The sequence below is a fragment of the Haliotis cracherodii genome, unplaced genomic scaffold (assembly GCF_022045235.1).
Source record: "Haliotis cracherodii isolate W230 unplaced genomic scaffold, xgHalCrac1.p SCAF_13, whole genome shotgun sequence".
In the NCBI taxonomy this organism is placed as follows: domain Eukaryota; kingdom Metazoa; phylum Mollusca; class Gastropoda; order Lepetellida; family Haliotidae; genus Haliotis; species Haliotis cracherodii.
In genome coordinates, this window is record NW_027266268.1 from 12,367,575 (window position 1) to 12,387,723 (window position 20,149).

General features: G+C 41.1%; 1 protein-coding gene across 1 annotated transcript; it reads right to left on the minus strand.

The window, feature by feature from the left end:
* Positions 1–506: 506 nt before the first annotated feature.
* On the minus strand, positions 507–12,828 carry LOC139458925 (3-oxoacyl-[acyl-carrier-protein] reductase FabG-like). The gene is made up of 9 exons (XM_071240360.1): positions 12,752–12,828; positions 10,952–11,091; positions 9,241–9,333; positions 7,556–7,694; positions 5,522–5,562; positions 5,025–5,094; positions 3,632–3,668; positions 2,480–2,543; positions 507–1,590 (listed from the first exon to the last, which is right to left on the minus strand). The coding sequence occupies exons 1-9, from the start codon at positions 12,807–12,809 to the stop codon at positions 1,432–1,434; spliced, it is 801 nt and encodes a 266-aa protein (XP_071096461.1). The 5' UTR covers positions 12,810–12,828; the 3' UTR covers positions 507–1,431.
* Between the last annotated feature and the right edge of the window lie 7,321 nt (positions 12,829–20,149).

Sequence of the window (20,149 nt, forward strand, 5' to 3'; positions counted from 1 at the left end):
GTCTGACCGGGTCCGACCATTCAATCCATGAAGTCGCCTCTTACGACCAGTATAGGTTGCCATGGACCAACTCTAACCCGATATCCCCACGTGGTCCAACTGCGTCCTGTTAATATGCGAGTCTGAACCTGGCAAACCACGCTACTGATCATGTCGGACCGAGTCTGACCATCCAATCCATTCAGTCGCCTCTTGCGACCAGTATATGTTACCTGGGACCAACTCTAACCCGAAATCCACACGTGGTCCCACTGCGTCCTGTTAATAAGCGAGTCTGAACCTGGCAAACCAGATGTTTACATCGGTCAACACTGTCATGGTGTATGGACAGAGCCAGGACAGTTATAAAGTCAGTGTCCAGAGAGGTATGTCAACCTCGGATTAATTTTATTCGTAAAACAAAAAACTTGACCATAAAAAATAGCATGCATCTGGCACCAAACACATCCTTATACGTATATTTACAAATGAAAATACCTTCTCACTCAACAACAAATGGGTAAAACATAAACATGCACGCACACTACATGTGTTGGGGGCATACTAAAGTATCGTCTACACTTCACGGGTTTGTGTATGTTACATTTCTCCATCACCCGTGAATACATACGACCGATTTGCGATGTTGTCGCTGTTCATAAACAACTAAATAAGCCACGGGTACTGGTTCCACCGAGAGGGAGACAAGCGAGTGCTCAGACCAATGAGATATCAGATAACATCGCACAAAAACCAATATTTCTGATGCACCCTTGTGGCCACCTTCTCTTCACACTGCTTTAATAGGAGGACACGGAAGTTAGGACTATTGTGACTTCTATGAGATGTATCTAATTTTATTGCTCGACTTGATATAGACACCCGCTACAATGCAATTTAATTAAGGTAGGTAGGTAGGTAGGTAGGTAAGTAGGTAAGAAGAAAGGAACGTAGTGTTTACAAACCCGTGAAGTATAAATTGATGATATATAACAAGACACCCGAAACAATTTCGTGTTCCTGTACAGCGCCGGCGGCGGAGAGTAGTTGGATTGAAGAGTTGGAGATCGAAATGAAAAGAAAATGTAAAATATTTTCTCTTAAAAGTCACCTTTCGAAGGAATATCAAATAACGAATGAAAGAAAATGTGTTTTTACAGTCAAGTCAAAGAGGTACTAAGTACTTTATTTGCCATATTGACCCAGAGACGTAAGATATATGGATTTCTGGAATCTTGCTTAAATATCTTATCAAAAGTTCTATACCCATAGTCATGCATAGTATTGACAACAGTGGCAAACGCCTAAACTGGATCACTTGGGGATATCCTCCCACATAAAGCTGATACTCCATGGTTTAATTGAAATACTGTTCAAAGTGGCATAAAATTTAACTCGGTCACTCTGTCGTAACACTGTCCTGACTACTATTGACCAGCATGATATCGCTGTTTATTTAGCGGTCTGCACCAGTCTTCCTCCATCAACCGCGATTATCTGCCCAGTTACGAAGCTGGCATCATCAGACAACAGAAATTTTATAACCTTCGCCACATCTTCCGGTGTCCCTGCGCCTCCTAGCGGTTGAAGAGTCGCTTGTCTTTCCAAGTACTGAAAACAAAACGGGCCGTAAGTTGTTAGACAAATAGAACCAGTTTACAAAAGCTTGCTGTTTCATATTGACTATTCAATGTATTCCACCACTGTACAAACAGTGGATCAATGTGTCAAAATATCCTTATTCTTTAACATGCAATATACGTGTATTATACGTATAAAAAGACATATATATAACTAAATTTTGATATATTTTTCAACAACAATAACAATTAATTGTCTAATTTCTGGCTTACAAACATGTTGTTATGTCTTAACATTTTAAAATTTTAAGTGCTTTAAACCTCTTTTCCAAAACGCTGCATCCTCGCTTGTATAATAATTTATAGATATCAGTAATTGACATCTTGATATCAATTTTTGAATCAGTACGATTTCAATGGAGCCTTAGTTAATTATGTTTAAGGCTGCAACATTCCAACAATATCACGGCGGTATGCAATCGAGCTTGGACCAAACAAACCATGAAAGTTGTTTTTCTAAACGGGATATGATAACACACAATCAGCAAAGTCACCAACCCTGACCACCCAACCATTCAGTCACCTCGTACGGGGACACGGAATCAACCAAGTCAGCCTGACCATCCGATCCGTTTCGTCGCCTCGTACGACAATCATAGGGATTGCTGGTGGTCTTGTCAACTCCGGAATCCCCGCGTGCGTCCATATTAAGGTGGATGAAACAAACCAGTGAATGGGAGCATGACCAGCGAACCACGCGATCGGGTCCCGATGACAATCAGTCACGTCACCGAGTGTTACCAGCCCAAACAGTTTAGTCGTCTCCAAATAGATGCATGCGTTGCTGGAATCCCCAAAGAACAGTACTGGAGATTCACTGTGCATGTGTTTCCGCAGGGGCTGGCATCAGCCTGACTTACCGAGCTGTACTTGGTGGACTCCATGCCAGCTCGTCTTTGAAATTCGGACAAAATGACACCAGGGCTGAAACAAGGTCAACAATGATTCTGGGGCTCGTTCCACAAAGCGATACTTTAACACAGACGTACGACAATCGTAGCGCTGAGATCACTTTGTAGAACGAGGCCAAAAGGGGCCTATTGTCATTCATCTTCACGACGCAAAGGAGTTAACTGACCATAAAAGTCCAGTTTCCAGCCTTGCCGAACGAGGCTGGATTAATGGAGTTATATTTTGGCTGGACTAACGAGTCTATGTATAGTCCAATCAAAATCGCGTAACGAAATCGACATCCGGTTTATAAACAACATGGCAACTGCCGTGCACATTTCGGTCGACTGCAGGATATGCAGATCATGTGTACCGTCAACTGGGCGTCGACAGATATATTCCAAAACTTTTCATGTTTTTAATCAAGGCGCTCAAGTAAATTGATGCACTTCGCGATGTAAGACCCTCTTTATTACAATTAAGATCTTGATTATAGATCAGATTGTCTTGACGTGGGCGCCGCCGTTTTGTTTGAAGCAAATGCAAGTGACATGAGAGATGGGTCAATAGGAAGGACATAGAAGGGACACAACTCGTAATAGCCACTGATCGAGCCCATAAATTCCAGCCTTGTTCATGAAGGGTGGAAACTGGACTTTTACAGTAAACGTCAGTTAACGCCCTTGCTTCGGGGAGATGATTCAGTCATTTGCATAAAATATTCGGTGCAAACGTTATAGCTGACTGGGCGGAGGGCAAGTGTAAAATAATGAATCACGATACGGTTGCTTTATATTTTACTGTGGAATTCCATTTGTTCCTATCACATCCTATGTATCTTAACAACTACTACACAATCACGGGATGAATCTATGCAGGGCGATATACATGTATAATTATTAGGTTCGTTGAAATATATTTTTCTTGTTTCTTTGGACGCCACCAAATTTGAATTGATATTATTATATAATTATTCATTAAGCACACAGTTAAAAACAATTGTTTTTAATTCAAAGTTTGTTTTTCCACCAGGTTAAAAGTTTTTTGAGGATTCAAAAAATTATCAAGCTTACATTTGTGGATTTGTAATTTTCTAAAAAGAATATATGGCATGTACCTACCTCACGGCATTGACGCGGACTCCGTAGGGCGCTAACTCTGTAAGTGAGATCAAACATTCTTGAGCACGGATAGGACATTGATAAAATGCGAAAAAAACTTCGGAACTGAAAGGGCATTGTAATATTTTGTAAACATAAATATACTGTGCAGTACAACAGTTAATATACGTATTGACAAATGTGTATGCCCTCCTCATGATAAAGATCCCACAGATATGATCGCGATCAGTGCACTCTGGTTCCCATAACGTGGCCAGAAAAATATACCTCTGGCTCAGATAAACCAGTCGTCGATTGTCGGAGCAACGACACAATCATAACACCACTGCCACAGTCTAGTTTGCATATCACGTGACCGGACCTTTCTCTTGTTTGTAAACAAACGCGCTTTTTCAGAAATCAGAGTAGAACGGACTAATGCAAGTATTTGGGGGCCATAAACATGTTGTTTTGCATAATTATATAACTGCGACAGTGAGTTGCATCACAATACATATTTACACATCAAAGTGACCGTATCGCTAGCTCTCAGTAGGGCTACGATGACAGCACGTGGAGCCGTACAACCAATGTAAACATAGGATAACTACGCAAATGGAAATAGTTTTTCACGATTTATGACATTTTCTCAATGAAACTTAACCATTCTATGACATTTGTTTATCTAGAAATGTAGACTTGTCAAAATGAAACAGATGACAAACATATGCAATATCTTGAATGGACTGTGTAAGATGTGACGAATCGTCACATGGCGCTGGCCTGTGGCAGAGGTATTATGCTGGTCGCATGGAACTCTAGGTAGGAGAGTGCCACAAGCATGGGTTGCTGAAGAGTAATTCTAACCAGGAATCTTCACGGGGAGTACGTTAAATGAATTCAGAGTGAAAAGATTCGGGAAATCTCACTGGCTGTTCCTTCCACACGTATTCAAACCCGAGTGTATCAAAAAGAAATTTTATTTTTGACGCAAAGTTAATTTTCTGTTATACTGTACCTGGCATATAATGTACCTGTTTCTACCGTACGGGTGTCAGACAAATTTGTTAGTTACTACTATTGTTCCATACATTGTGGATATCCTATTCATATATTATCCAGGGGCGGTGGTTAAACCTGTGGTTAAAGCGTTCGCTCGTTCGATTGCCCACATGAGCAAAATGTGTGAAGCCCATTTCTGGTGTCCCCCGCCGTGATATTGCTGGAATATTGCTAAAAGCGGCGTAAACCCATACTCACTCACTAAAATATTATCCTTATTCGTTGTGGGCATATAATTCGCAGTTTAGTCGGCTATAAGCAACATGGGGTCCAGTCTTTTACAATGACTGATAAATCTGTAAAAACAGGAACTCGCCATTGATAACCAAAAACAAAACACAAATATCAATACCTGTTGCGAAAATCTTCGTCATGTGATCTACTCCTGCTTTGGCAAGGCAATATGGCGTTGATCCCTGAAACTGAAACAGATTTGAAGCAGTCTATAGCGACATATGAATTGTGCTAATAGCGATATCTCAACTAATGAAATGGTTGTTGAAATGTGTAAATGGTGATGCTGTCGTTTGTTTGTTTGTTTGTTTGTTTCTTAACGCCGCACTCAGCCATATTCCAGCTATATGACGGCGGTCTGTAAATAATCGAGTCTGGACCAGACAACCCAGTGATTGACATCATGAGCATCGATCCACGCAATTGGGATACGATGACATGCATCAACCAAGTCAACGAGCCTGACCACCCGATCCCTTTAGTCGCCTTTTATGACAAGCATAGTCGCCTTTTATGGCAAGCATGGGTTGCTGATGCATGAAGACCTATTCTACCCCACAATCTTCACGGGTCAGGATGCTGTCGTATACTTTTGGAACCAAAGTGGCGACTTACTGCAAGCTGTGCCGAGACGCTGGACACGTTGATAATTGAACCTGAAATATAAACAACAGATCAGTATGACGTGAATATTTATATTATCCATAAGCATAATCAAAGATTGAGAGGAGTCCAACTCCCCCAAATGGTTAAGACGTGGAGGGTCAGTGACCGGGGTCACTGGTAACGTAAGTTATGTAAAACTTGGTTTTAGATTAAGTCGATTCTGGCTCAAGTGAGTTGGGTTCAACGCCGCTTTTAACAGTATTCCAGTTATATCAGGGCGTGTCAGTTTAATGTGGGGGAAAGCCCGAAGTGATGTAGGTCTCAGACGTTTACTACTTGGGTGAAACCCACGAGCACGGGTATTGTGCTGACAGACCTAGAAACATAATCGGATCGAGCCGGGATTCGAACCACGATCATACGTTTCTCGCTTGCCCAAGGGATACAACTCTGCACAACATATTGCGGTGCGTTAGACGACTGGGCCACCCGTGCCAGAGCTTAAAGTGAGTGAGTGAGTATGGTTTTACGCCGCTTTTAGCAATATTCCAGCAATATCACGGCGGGGGACACCGGAAATGGGCTTCACACATTGTACCCATGTCGGGAATCGAACCCGGGTCTTCGGCGTGACGAGCAAACGCTTTACCACTAGGCTACCCGACCGCCCCCTCCCGAGCTTAAAAGAAAACATTGAGCGAAAACAGGACGACTTGACATAACTTACATCGGTCACAATAGAATGCCCTTTCTGCACAAAAACACATGTGTTGTAACTATAAGTTAGGACGTATTTCTAGAAATATAAATCGTGACGTTAAAAAATCGCACCATAATGAAAGGAAAAAACACGTTTGAAGTGAAATCTCGATAGATAACTAAAATGTGGAAAAAAAAGAAAGTGCAAAAGAAAATTACTCTCCGACCACTTTGATGAAAATCACCAACACGGGTATGATGCTGGCAAAACCAAGAAACACAACAGGGGCGAATCTGCAACTCAAACCTACGACCATCAGTTTCACACTCCGGCGCAGTTGGAGACTTGGCAAAACACCACTGGCTAATTTGCATATCACATGACCGGACTTTTCTCTTGTTTGTAAACAAACGCGCTTTTTCAAAAATCAGAGTAGAACGGACTAATGCAAGTATTTGGGGGCGCTATACATGTTGTTTTGCATAATTATATAGATATGCTACTACAACTGCGACAGTGAGTTGCATTTCAATACATTTTAACACAAAGTGACCGTATCGCTAGCTCTCCGTAGGGCTTCGATGACAGCACGTGGAGCCGTACAACCAATGTAAAACAGGATAACTACGCAAATGGAAATAGTTTTTCACGATTTTTGATATTTTTTCAATGAAACTTAACCATTCTATGACATATGTTTATCTAGATGTCAAAAATGAAACAGATGAAAAACATAAAAAAATATCTTTCATGGACTGTGTAAGATGTGAGGAATCGTCACATGGCGCTAGCCTGTGGCAGAGGTACTATGCTGGTCGCATGGAATGAGTGAGTGAGTATGGTTTAACGCCGCTTTTAGCAATATTCCAGAGATATCACGGCGGGGGAGACCTTAGATGGGCTTCACACATTGTACCCATGTCGGGAATCGAACACTGGTCTTCGGCGTGACAAGCGAACGCTTTAACCACTAGGCTACCCGACCTCCCCTGGTCGCATGGAACTCTGGGTAGGAGAGTGCATCAGTTTCTGGTACTCCCAAGGAACGCAACTCGACGACTGGGCACCCGTTTTCTCCCTCTTGTGCCTATAAAATGGGTTGAGAGTTTGATTTTACCAACGGGGCGATGGGGTAGCCTAGTGGTTAAAGCTTTCGCTAGTCACGCCGAAGACCGGGTTCGATTCCTAACATGGGTACAATGAGTGAAGCCCATTTCTTCTGTCCCCTTCCGTGATATTGCTGGAATATTGCTAAAAGCGGCGTAAAACCATACTTACTCACTCACTCATGTTACCAAAATCAGATAAAATAGAGTTGTATGAGTGTTGTCTTCTACGTGTACCTTTAGTTTTCTTCAGATGAGGCACAGCGAGCTGACACAGATAGAATGGTGCTCTGATGTTTGTGCTCATGACCTCGTCAAACACCGGAAGTGGAACGTCAATGGTGTCGCCATATTGAGCACCCCCCGCGTTGTTGACCTACAACATAGTTCCCGGTAAAATGTGCGAGCATATCCTTCCTTAACTTCAATGAGGTGAGGTGAGATGGGGCGAAATGGGGACTAACGTTTCGTTCAAGATTATTGCACTTAAAAAGCTACGTGCATGCACGTTTGATACAACATAGTTCTAGCCCCGAGATACCATGCCGCAGTTTAACATGGATATTCCACACAGACACGGAATACCGACTCTGAGCTGACCAATCGTTGTTTTATCTCCTGAACGACAGGTATGTTAATAACAAGTACCATCTTTTGTTATAACGCGCCCTGGGGATCGAACCACCGGCTTTCTGCTCTTCGGGCGGAAGCTCTATCCACTAGACAACGGAGGAGGTCGCCCTATAATGTGTGTTTCTTGTTTAACGCCACACTGACATCACGAGCATCAATCAACGCAATTGGGATACGATATCATGCATCAACCAAGTCAGTGAGCCTGGCCACCTGATTCCGTTAGTCGCCTCTTACGACAAGCGTTATCGCCTCTTACGGCAAACATTGGTTGCTGAAGCCCTATTCTAACCCGGATCTTCACGGGTCCGCCCTCTGATGACTTATCTCAGGAATTGCATGTACCAGGTTGTTACATGTTGATCTGCTGCCTTACGTGTATGATTTCAAAAACATAACATGAACGCGTTCATTTATTGAAAAGCAAGATGTTTCCAATAGTTCCGAATTATACATCAGAATTGGTGGAATCGGCTTATGAAATAATATCAGGGCTATATGCTTTTAAGAGTAAATTTTCTCATGAAGGCTTATAACTCAGATTTATCACATTCTGACCTCATACTCTGTTGAGCCCACGTCCAAATGTTAAGTTCAGAAATTGACATTACTCCAAAGATAAAACAACCACTAGTTATTTTCTCAAAGGACGCGCTTTCCTAACAACTATTATGCTTGTGTAAACAGAATAACAGACAAATGTGTACATTTGCATCAATGTGTTTTTTTGTAAGTTAAGTGCTGAGGCATCACTGTTTGTTTCAATCTGTGTTTGTATTACGAGTGTCCCCCAAACTGTTTGCTTTAAATTTTCTTTCCTTTGAAAATTCTAGCCGTGTCCGCTTAATGTGGGAGGAAAGCCCGAAGTAATGCAGATCATTGACGTTTACCAATTTGGTGAATGTCAAGAGCACGGGTAACAAAATGAAAAGTGTTCTGTCCCCCACAGGAATCGTTGCACTCCTGTCATTTTGCAATTGTGTCAGCTGGTCCAGACCCGATGATGTACAGACTGTTCTGTTCAAGCTGGAATATAGCTGACAACGATAACGCAAAAAACAACAAACAAAACACATCAAACTGAACAGGGGTGTTAATCGGAACAGACAGGCCGAGAGTCTGAGCATGGGTACATATTAATCATATTTACCACTCAAAAGAAGTTAAAGAACGCGTGATTTGTTCGTTTTACTGTGATTTATCTGTTATGACAGATAGTAATATGAAATATGAAAACATCGGGTGTTCTTTGACTATTTGGAGTATCATAAATGGCATTGCATATTTACCAGACAATCCAGCTGACCGAAGTGGGTCAGGGTTGCCTCCACCAGACGCTCATTGCTGCCCTCCTCACTCAAGTCACATATGGTGGTCAGAACCTGGAACAAAAATATAATTTAAAAACACAGTATAACAGGATCGTGTTTTCTCTTGCATTTTGTACCAAGTCTGCAAAATATTGCACATTAGGATCATGCTGCACATATAAAGCTTATTCATCCAAAGCGATGTAGGATGTCTGGTTGCATGTAATATACATGTAATAGGACAGTGTGTGGTGCAGTTTGGTTTAATGCCGTTTTACAGCGGATAAGTTTGAAGAACGGTGGTGGGGTTGTTGGTTGGTTGTTTGGTTGGCTGGTTTACGCCGCACTCAGCAGTATTCCAGCTATATGACGGCGGTCTGTAAATAATCGAGTCTGGACGAGACAATCCAGTGATTGATATCATGAACATCGATCAACGCAAATGGGATCGATGACATGCTTCAACCAAGTCAGCGAGCCTGACCACCCGATCCGTTAGTCGCCTTTTACGACAAGCATAGTCGCCTTTTACGACAAGCATGGGTTGCTGAAGTGTTACTGAAGTTGCCTGTTTTATAGTGCTAGCCCACTGAGAATATCATGTCGCAGTTTCACATGAATACCCCACTCAGACACAGTATACTGACTACGAGTCGTTTTATCCCCAACGCCAGGCAGGGTAACGACAAGTATTATTAACGTTTTCGGTATGATCGAACCACCAACCTTTCTATACAGTGGAAAGACTGAAGTGGCAAGATGTAGACATTTACCACGAGCCACATTGTGTACCTGACGATCCAAGGATCATCATCAGTATGACGACCCTGGCGTGACTAAGGGAGGCAATAGAGAATTCTGACACTTTAGATGTGTAGGCTACACGCAACATAATAATGAATATTACCTTGCAAGGAGATTCTGTATAATGCCTTTTTTTTAATTCATAATAAAAAGTAGTGTTTAATGATCATAGTGATAACATTGCAACAATACTGTCCTCGTGACGTATCTTAAGATTGCGTATGAGTGAGTGAGTTTTCTAACGGGGCTTCGGACGGTATTTCAAGGTGTGTCAGCTTGGTATGGGGGAAGCGATGCAGGTCTCAGACATTTACTTATTTGTGAAACCCACGAGCATGGTTATGGTGCTGACAAACCTAGAAACATACTCAGGGCAAATCTTGGATTCGAACCTCGAACCATGGGTTTATGCCACGCCTAAGGGACGCAAATTGTACAGCGAAATGCGACGCCTCTGAAGACTGTGCCATCTGTGCACGCGAGTCGACCTTGGTAACACACTACACAATCAAATAGACCAGTAACTATGTATAATGCAGTCATCCATTTTGGTTGTTGTAATGCTTTTTCTGGAAAGTGGTAACGTTTTGCTATTTACTGCAGGTTATCACCTATAATCAACGTCCTGTGAAAATCCGGGTTAGAAATGTTCTTCAGGAACCCATCCTATTCGTAAGAGGCGACTAACAGGATCGGATGGTCAGGCTCGCTGACTTGGTTCACATATGTCATCGTATCCCAATTGCGTAGGTCATGCACTGGATTGTTTGGTACATGCTCATATTATTTAGGGACCGCCGTCATAGAGCTGCAACATTGCTGAGTGCGGAGTATCAAACAAACAAACAAGCCTTTCATCAATGGATGTGTATAATAAATCACTAACATCGCCTTTACCAAGACCTCTTTCGTAGCACTGATTGGCTACTTTCTGTAGATTGTCATGGTTACGCCCTGTGATTGACAACTTAGCTCCATAGTCTGCCAGAAGTGTTGCTGTCCCCGCGCCAATACCAGAACTCGCTCCTGTGGAAACGGAACATACTTTGTCTTACATCATAAAGACACCTGTTAAAATACTAATCACCGCTTACTATATAACTCCATATAAAAAAAGACATTTTAAAAAATCATCCTGACAAGTATTTTTTTTTCTCTCAAATACATTTGTTTACAAAGTGACATATTCCCACAAATATTTATAAGACAATGGCTTTAAGACACCTATGTCTTATAAGTTTGGCGTCATTACTGAAGGGTCACCTAACTGTGTGGGAGGTTAAACATGTGCCAACAAGCGTCAATAGGTCTGAGAATGTTGACAATGTGATACAACAGTCAAGCCAATGTTGTTTATGCTTTTGTGAAGCTGGAAAACTGATCAACGACTGTTAAAAACAATGAAAAGTGAAAGATTGAAGGGGATGGAAAAAGCTTCACAAAACACATTTAGTCAATGCACGTGCGATACATGACAAGTAACAGTCAATGTCGGTATAAAATTGTTCATTACAGATGCAACTGAACTGCAACTAATGTTGAAAATGTGACGCTTTTTCAATACTTTTAATACCCATTCGACCCCTCAAAACAATAATGCTGAGTACACATTGTGTTAAATCAGTCAATGTATAAAATAACAGAAATGTTCACTTCGGAAATTTACAACATACCTGAACATGTCAAATGGTTCACAAATTGACTGACAAATATGTTCATTTATTTTATCATGATAACGAATTCCACATTATTTAGGTTTAGATGAAAAGTGAGTGAGTATAGTTTTACGCCGTTGTTATCACTATTCAGGCAATAACAAGGCAGGGGAAATTAGAAATGCGTTTCACAGATTTTACCCATGAGGGGAATCGAACCCGGGGTCGACGGCCTGACAAGCGAACCGATAACCACTAGGCTACCCGACCGCTCCTTCAGATAATAAGAACACGAAAGTCAATGAACATTGTTTTGTTTTACTTTTTACCTCTAACCATAATTAGTCACTTTCACTTGGGCAATTTACAAAATGCTTACATATTTCAGTTATTTTACAAATTGACTTAAAAATCTGTTCATTTATTTCTTATTATTTTATTATTATTTTTGCCTCTAATCCAAGTATAATTAGTCTGTTGTGATGTTCTAAAACCTTTTTTGAACTTCTGAATAACGAAAAGTCAATCTGTCTAATAAATTGCCAAGTGAATCAGATTTCCACATATACAAGCAGATACTTTCACAATTTAATTTAGCGACATGTCAGTGAATCGTTCCAATCCAACCGACTATGACTTATTACTTGTTTTAAGGTGGTTTCTCAAATGTCTTTGCTAAATATAACAATTATCGCATGTCGTATTTGTAACATTACTGAGACAATGTGTCTGAAAATTGTGATTTTTTTCAATAATATCATCACAGGGACAATTTATTGAAACAAATTAAATTCTACCCTTTTCGTATATTTTCTGATGACACTTTTGACAGAACCTCATCCAACCTGAATCGCCGACTTTAGGCATAAGGGTCCATTCGGGTCTATTCGACTAGTTCCGTAAATAGATCACACGACAGATGAGCCGAATGCGCCATGGGGTGTAAATGGCGTCAAAAACCGGCTGTAGTCACAGAATGCCCTGCAATGGATATGTTAAGACAGCAATATGTACATGATATATGTCCTTACCTGTGACAAGCACTACTTTGCCTTTAACAGAACTCAAACTCTTCGTTATCGCTGCCATGACGTGGATATATTACAAGGGAGGTAACTCTGATGAAGCTGTAAGCGTGAAAGATATTCACTAACTTCAAAGATGTGTAGTTGCCGGTTCGATTCCGGTAATCACAAATGAAAATCCTGACAGTTACAGTTACAATTCAATATGTATGTAACAACAAACAGTGGATACGGTCGCACGTTAACCTGTTTGAAAAACACTCAGTTTTCCTTTTCGTCAGTACTAGTCAGCGTGTGAAAGAATACTTCAGCAGTACCAGTATTCTGTTGAATGGATGTCATCGTTTCCCAATTGCGTGGATCGATGCTCATGATGTCATCCACTGGATTGTCTAGTCCAGACTCGATCATTTTACAGCCAGACGTCATAGAGCTGGAATATTGCTGAGTGCGGCGTTAAACAACAAACCAACCAACCACAATATTTGCGTATGTAAAAATAACATCTTAAGCACAATTGATTTAATGATACTTAAATTGCCCTCAATGGTTTGAGGCACTCAAGAAGGGATACAAAATAGTAAATGCTAGATAAAAACCACCTGTCCTAAACATGTTAATATAGTATTTCATATCCATATGCGTAATTAACAATCAATTATTAAGCAATGTAATATACAAAAAATAACTGAAGCAGAAATAGTGCTAAAATACGTTTATTTCATTTTGCTTTAATACAGCCTACATTCAGTCAATTATTGAAATTCAATCGTATCTAACGGAGTAAACTCCGATTTAAATGAGACAACATTTACCTGTTCTAGGGGAGAATCAGGGTGGGAAATACAACATGACACATCCCTGTCATGGTACATGATAATAACATACATTGAGGCAAACTTACGAGCCTGAACATATCTTCTTCATTATATTTTCAATTTTGTATACTTGTCACAAGAAAACTTGATAATTTACCTTGTATTACATATACATAGTTCTTGATATTCTGAAACATCCTCAGACGTCGGACGATCAATAAACTCATACATATTCAACTGCAGCTGGAAAAGACACGCCGTCTTTAGTGAGAGAAGTGGGAATGTTTATTTCCAACAATGTTATATATAATCTCATTAAAATCAGACCTTGGTTCTCGCTACCGCTTATAAACATTGTGACACAGACACACGCTCCCCCGAACACACAGACACACACACACACACACTTTCCCCAATACATCCACCCCACCCCCACCCCCCAGCCCCCACCCACTCCCCTGAATCCCGAACACACACACACGCTCCCCTGAATCCCGAACACACACGCAACCCCCAACCCCATCCCCACACACACACACTCCCCTGCACCCCGAACACACACACACACAAAAGCACCCACGCGCACACACACACACACACACTCTCGTGAATCCCGAATACCATCAGTTCTACTTAACACTAATCTCGATAGTATTGAGAAAAGGGAGCGATTTGAAGTTAATTTACTGTTGAATACTAGTATCAAAACATATAATATATAAAATAAAGAAAATATTTACATGCACTTTTATTTTGATATATAATTTATTCTTTTCAATGTTGGATCTGCGAACCAAATCCGATTTTGGAGGTATTACTTGAGGATATTTTGTGTCATTGTTGCTCCATGTTCTTATGTCTCTGAGCATATAAACGAACCTGGAAATGCAGATCATAATGGAGATAATCCTACCAGCCGATGCGGATTACGGTCTAATAGTCTGTCAGCCGGGCACCCATATTTGACTAATCGGTACCATTCAAGGGGGCAAATTCTAACCTTGTTTTTTCAAAAGGGAAATATCCCTGCTTCATAAAAATGCATGATAGCAGTCTGTAACTGGTAGCTTTATATATAAAATATGTCCACGAGTACGTCCACCATTTTGAGACAAACTAAAATCTTGTCATTCCATGAAACGATGCTCTCTTTCAACAAACAATTCAAGGACAGTTTAACTTGTGAAAAGAAATATCTGTAATATCTTTTCATTTAGGAGATAAATATTTCGTTTTGTAAGATTTGCGTGATGTTATGCTGAATGGATGTACGGAAATTTCATTTGAACACGACGCCGTAAGGCGGAGTGTTCAAATGAAAAATTTCCGTACATCCATTCAGCATAACATCACGCAAATCTTACAAAACGAAATATTTATCGACATTGTAACATGAACGTTAATTAAATCGATATTTAGGAGGAACTAATTTACTGAGCGCATGACACAACAAAACTGTCGTTAGTAATACGTCTCCTCGTGCTCACCTTCGAAAAGATGCATGATATGTGGTGCCGCGAAACCGATCAATGGTTTCGAGGTACTCCAATAATGAGGGTCCATTTTACGAAAGGGGTGGTCACATGTTCAAGCTCATTTCTCAGTAAATAAACAAACAACAGGAAATATCACAAATTCAATTCTTTATCACAGTTCCTCATCTTACTTGTAATTTGTAGTTATGCGTAACTATGAAATACAAATAATCAAAATTAGAAAAGACGTACATACTGTTTGGCCCCTGTACAAGATAGTGTCAACTCGCCTGAAACTGAGGTGGTGACAAGAGACGTCAAACGTGCGAAATTTCAGACATGCAGCTTAGCTGGGATTGAAAAAGTTGTTTACTGTTACAGTGGAATAACATAAGTGAGAGAGGCCGTGGAAATTAGCAGAAGAATTAACCTGGAAATTACTCACGGGAGCAGTGGACAGTGGCAGGATATTTGTATCTATGACAGGTACCAAATTACGTTCGTTAGCGAGCTGCTGCTGTCTCTGAAAAATGTTCGAATAATGTCGTTTTTGAGACGAGCTCGAGTCAATGGAATACGACTTCAACGATTCATCGGATTTGTGGCCGGTAATTCTGCAAATCTCGCGATTCAATACCTGCGTTTGACAGTAAAGTGACGGCAGTTTGCAGTGTGAAATTCCCGGTCTTGGATAATGTTTATGCTGCGCTCAAATGGCGGCCCCCTGATGTGCCTGTGTATGGCAGCACGCAACCCAACAAAACTCGATTTTGAGTAAAGGTCTCCCTCAGCATTTCTGACTTCGGCATAAAAGAACCTCAGTCTCTCATTCAGTTGAAAAGCAGGAAGCTCTTCGAACGTGGGTTCAAAACCTCGGAAACCAAGCCATTCTGGAAGTGAAAAGATTGCCGTGTTCAGGGTACAAATGTGACGGTAAGTGGGAGTATTTCGTTATTATTACGGTGTCGTGTTTAAATGAAATTTCCGTATATCCATTTAGTATAACATATCTCAAATCTTACAAAACGAAATATTTAATTTATGTTAAGATTTTGGTCAATCTCGTTATATTATTGCCAATTTTTGCGATGACACATTGGTCACGCTTTACATTGCTATTATGGCAATGGTGTAAGGGAGGTAACTCTCGCTGATGTTGATCGAATCTGCGTAGGAATTTTTTTTATTTGTTTATGTATTCTTTCATGTTTCAATGGCTTACGTCGAAATATTTTAACTCCCAGTAGATTTGGAGAGGTTCCTATCCACGATGTCCTGTACTGCTTTTGTATCAAGGGACGCGAAGCGGTGACTGGACGCTTGAACTTTGGGCTCGCTGGCTGTATTTCCTAGTTCGGGGGCCATCTCAGAACGGTTTTCAGCTTCAACAGCTTTTTGTGGGTTATAATAAGAACAAAATTAGGTGGATGTATGAAAGTCATTATAGAGTTGCAATAAATGTTTTTTACTCTGTTAAAAATTGATTTTGTTTTGTTTTTTCCTTTGGCCAAGCCCAAGAAAATTACATTATTTATGATTATGATTTTGTAATTAATGGAAAAAGGTAAATTTCATTTACCTTCAAATTCTTGTATTATCTCAGAAAATGTCTCGTCGCCCCATTCACTCAATATTTCATCGAAATCTCCGATGTGGAAGTCAGGGTAAATTTCCATCTGTTCCTCCATGTTGATGATTTCAAAAATAGTTCCATTAATTAATGTATACATACACGGTGATGAGACCCCAAAAATTCAGCGATGTTATGCTCATTCGACAACACTTTTTAACCAATCAGATCAGGGAACATACCTACATTTATGTTACAATGCATAATATTACACAATTGATTCATTCTTTGCACTCACAACGTTATTGGACATTGAAAAGTCCTCTTGTGGTTGATAACCTCTAACCACCCTAAAAGTCGACTTCATCAAATTCATCCTCAGATGAAACATCAGTTCCTGTGTCAACCTCATCCTCTTGATTTTCACACATTTTCAGTTTACACATGCTAGAGCACTTCATTCTGTTGACCATGCATGGACATGATGGTAGCTTGCATGATCGTGAGCATTTGCATGCAAGAAATTCAAGTACTGCTTCTGGTGCTGGTGCACCGTCCATCCAATCAATGACAAGCTTTTCTCCTCCCTCAGGTGCACACTCAATTCTCCAGCCAAAGCCATCAGGACTAGGCACCTCTGGTTTCTGCTGCAGGCTCCTCTTCCAAACTGCTGCTTGGTAGTTTGCCCTCTCTGCATGTTTGTGAAGAGCATCCTTACATGGTGGCATCTGGTGTGACTCAATTGCACCTTTCTTGCTGTAGAATAGGTGATAACGGAAGTCGTTAACTCTCATTGATGGCATTCGAGATCCATATAGCTGGCAGGTGTACGTTTCCAACTTGGAAAAGAGTGTTGATGACAGTGTCCATTCCTGACCAAGTTCTTTAAATACATCCTGTGCAGCTTTGTCATTCTCTAATGTTCTTAGTGCACGAATCTTCCCACGACCAGCAAAAGCACTGACAGAATCACAACCTGTGAAGGCATGAAGCCCAAGTATTCCTTTACACACATCCATACCAACAGCTCTTGCAACTTTTCCAACATCAGTGAACCTTGTTCTGGTGATATTGCCACATTTCTGGTAAAGTGGAACATGTATGGAGTCACTGAAGGCAAGGCACAGAAGAAATACATCAGTGTCTTCTGAGGCAATAACAACTGCAGAAGTATGATTGTCAGCAGCATGGGCAGCGTGGAGTAGTAGTCTGGTATCAGCCTCCTCATGACTGGACTCCAGCTCTAGTACCTCTTGTGTGTCGTCTTTTGTGATTCTATAGCATTTCTCTTCATTTGTCACAAACAATTCCTTCTCTGCTAATAGTTCACGTGAGGTTGGATGTTTCCATTCAGTGACGAGGAACTCAATCAGTGAGGTCTTATTGTCAGTACTTGACAAGAAGTTTCTCCATTGGCGAACAACGTGTGCAGATGCTATGTTCTTGTACTGGACACCATTGTCTTGACAGCGATTCAGTCTCTCTGCCTCCTTGATACTGTGATGCTGATAAACATCAAATACTATGTCAATCCGTGAACTATGGGCTCCTTCTCTGAGGGCTGATGACAGAATCAAAGTTGCGACTTGACCAAACGTTTTCTGATCTCCCTTCATTTTTTTAACAAGGGCCAAGCCATAAATTATTGTTGTAGATGGCTGTGGAATGTTTTCAGCTACAGATGCTCTCTTCTGCAACTCTCGTGCCAGTACTGCTTTGTTGGTTTTCCTTGGTTTACCATCAGGTGTTGAGACCGACCATGGCAGTGGTCCAAGGGGATAGCAAAGAACAGTTTTCATCTGCAGCTCTTTTCTGGCCTGTGCAATCAGAATCATCTGTGCAAAAAGTTTTCTTTCTGCCACGAGGATGATATCTTTCCCACATGAGTTTACTTTGGTTTTCTTCTTTGACATGTTGGTGAAGGTTTGTAGCTTGTGTTGTGGCAATTTGTCATGAAATTTGATTGTTGGTGATTCATTGTCCAATCGTTCTTCTCTAAATCTTTTATAGGCATTCTCACCCACTTTCTCTGCCCTAAGGAGGTCATTGGCAATTTCTGTAGTAGCAGCTGTTGCAGTGGACAGGCTCACTATTTCCTGATATCCATCAAAAGGATTAATCCAATTCTCAATGGTATCAACAACTGTTTTCACTGCTTGTTCATCTTTCAGCATTCTTGGTGACTGGAGTTCTGCATGATGCAGATCACATCTGTTTAGTCCCAACATGTCTCTGAACTGACGAAGGAATGCACTCCGGTATTCAGCAGTTAAGTAGAATCTTGTTACAGCCCCTGCTTTCAAACTGTATTTCCTGATTCCTCCTGGCACTTTGGTGTCCTTGCTCACGGTCTCTTCAGTGGCTTGGTCGACTGGAATTTTGCCGAAAGGATTATCTTGACTGAGTTGCACAGAGAACCTCCCATGCTGAAATTGTTCATATACATCAGGATGTTGTGTTGGTAGCATTGTCATAGACAGGCAAATATCTTGCATAGTTCACTTTGTCATAGGCAAAACACCAGGGAATCATAGCACGCACTGCTGCCAAGTGAAGTTCCCAGTTTCCTTCACGTGACGCCCTTATCAGTCCCAGCAGTATTTTCTGCACCATGTCAATGTAAGACATCCAGTAAGAAGAGAGCGGTCCATTGTCATTCCTCAGAAAATCCAGGTAAGATTGGAAGGCTTTGACTGTAGCTATGAAAGAAGTGTTTTCCAAGACTTCATCAAACTGTTTCTGGCAGACATTGTCTTGAAGTTCAGTTATCAGTTCCTGTGTTTCTTCAAGGTTACACACTTCTCCAGCTTGAGTTTCTCTGAGCCAGGGTACAAAACCTTTCCAAGCAATCCTCATCATTGCTTCAAGCACATACTTGTGAACACGAACTGCTCGGTTGTACTGTCATCCTTCCATTACAGCCCCAAGAGAACCTTCTGCAACAATACCCGACTCTATGCAAAGATCTCTCAAGCCTGCATCCTGAAAGCGTTTCCCTAAAATGCTCAGTACATTGCAAATAGTGTGAAATGTGCCAAGTCGAAGGATGATACCAGGATTATGGTCCTTGCGCTTCCAGATAACTTCAGCAACTTTTGCAAACATTGCTTGGTCAAAGACTATTACCACCTTTTTAAGATGTAAGTTCCCCATGATATTCTTCGCCTGGTTTAAGATTTCAAAGCATGTTGCTAGGCTTGTTGCAGGAGCGTTGATTGTTGGAAGGTAGCCTATGTTGTCTTGGCAGACATCAAGATCTTGGCGGACTGAAATGTTAAACCCTGTCCAGCTACCAATGGTTTGCTGTGGTGAATCTGTTTGCCGAGTGAGGAACCATAAGACATCTTTTCTCAATGCCTGATGCAATGTGTCATCTCTGTTACTGTCAGTAGTGGTCAGCTGCCCAGGTCCACATCTTTCCCCGGTATTATATACTGGCAGTGCAAACTCTCCATCAGGAATGCTTCTCTGTTTCTTTTTTTCTACTATTGGTAGCTGAGGTTCCTCTTCATGTGGTCCGTGCATTCTTGGCTGAACGATA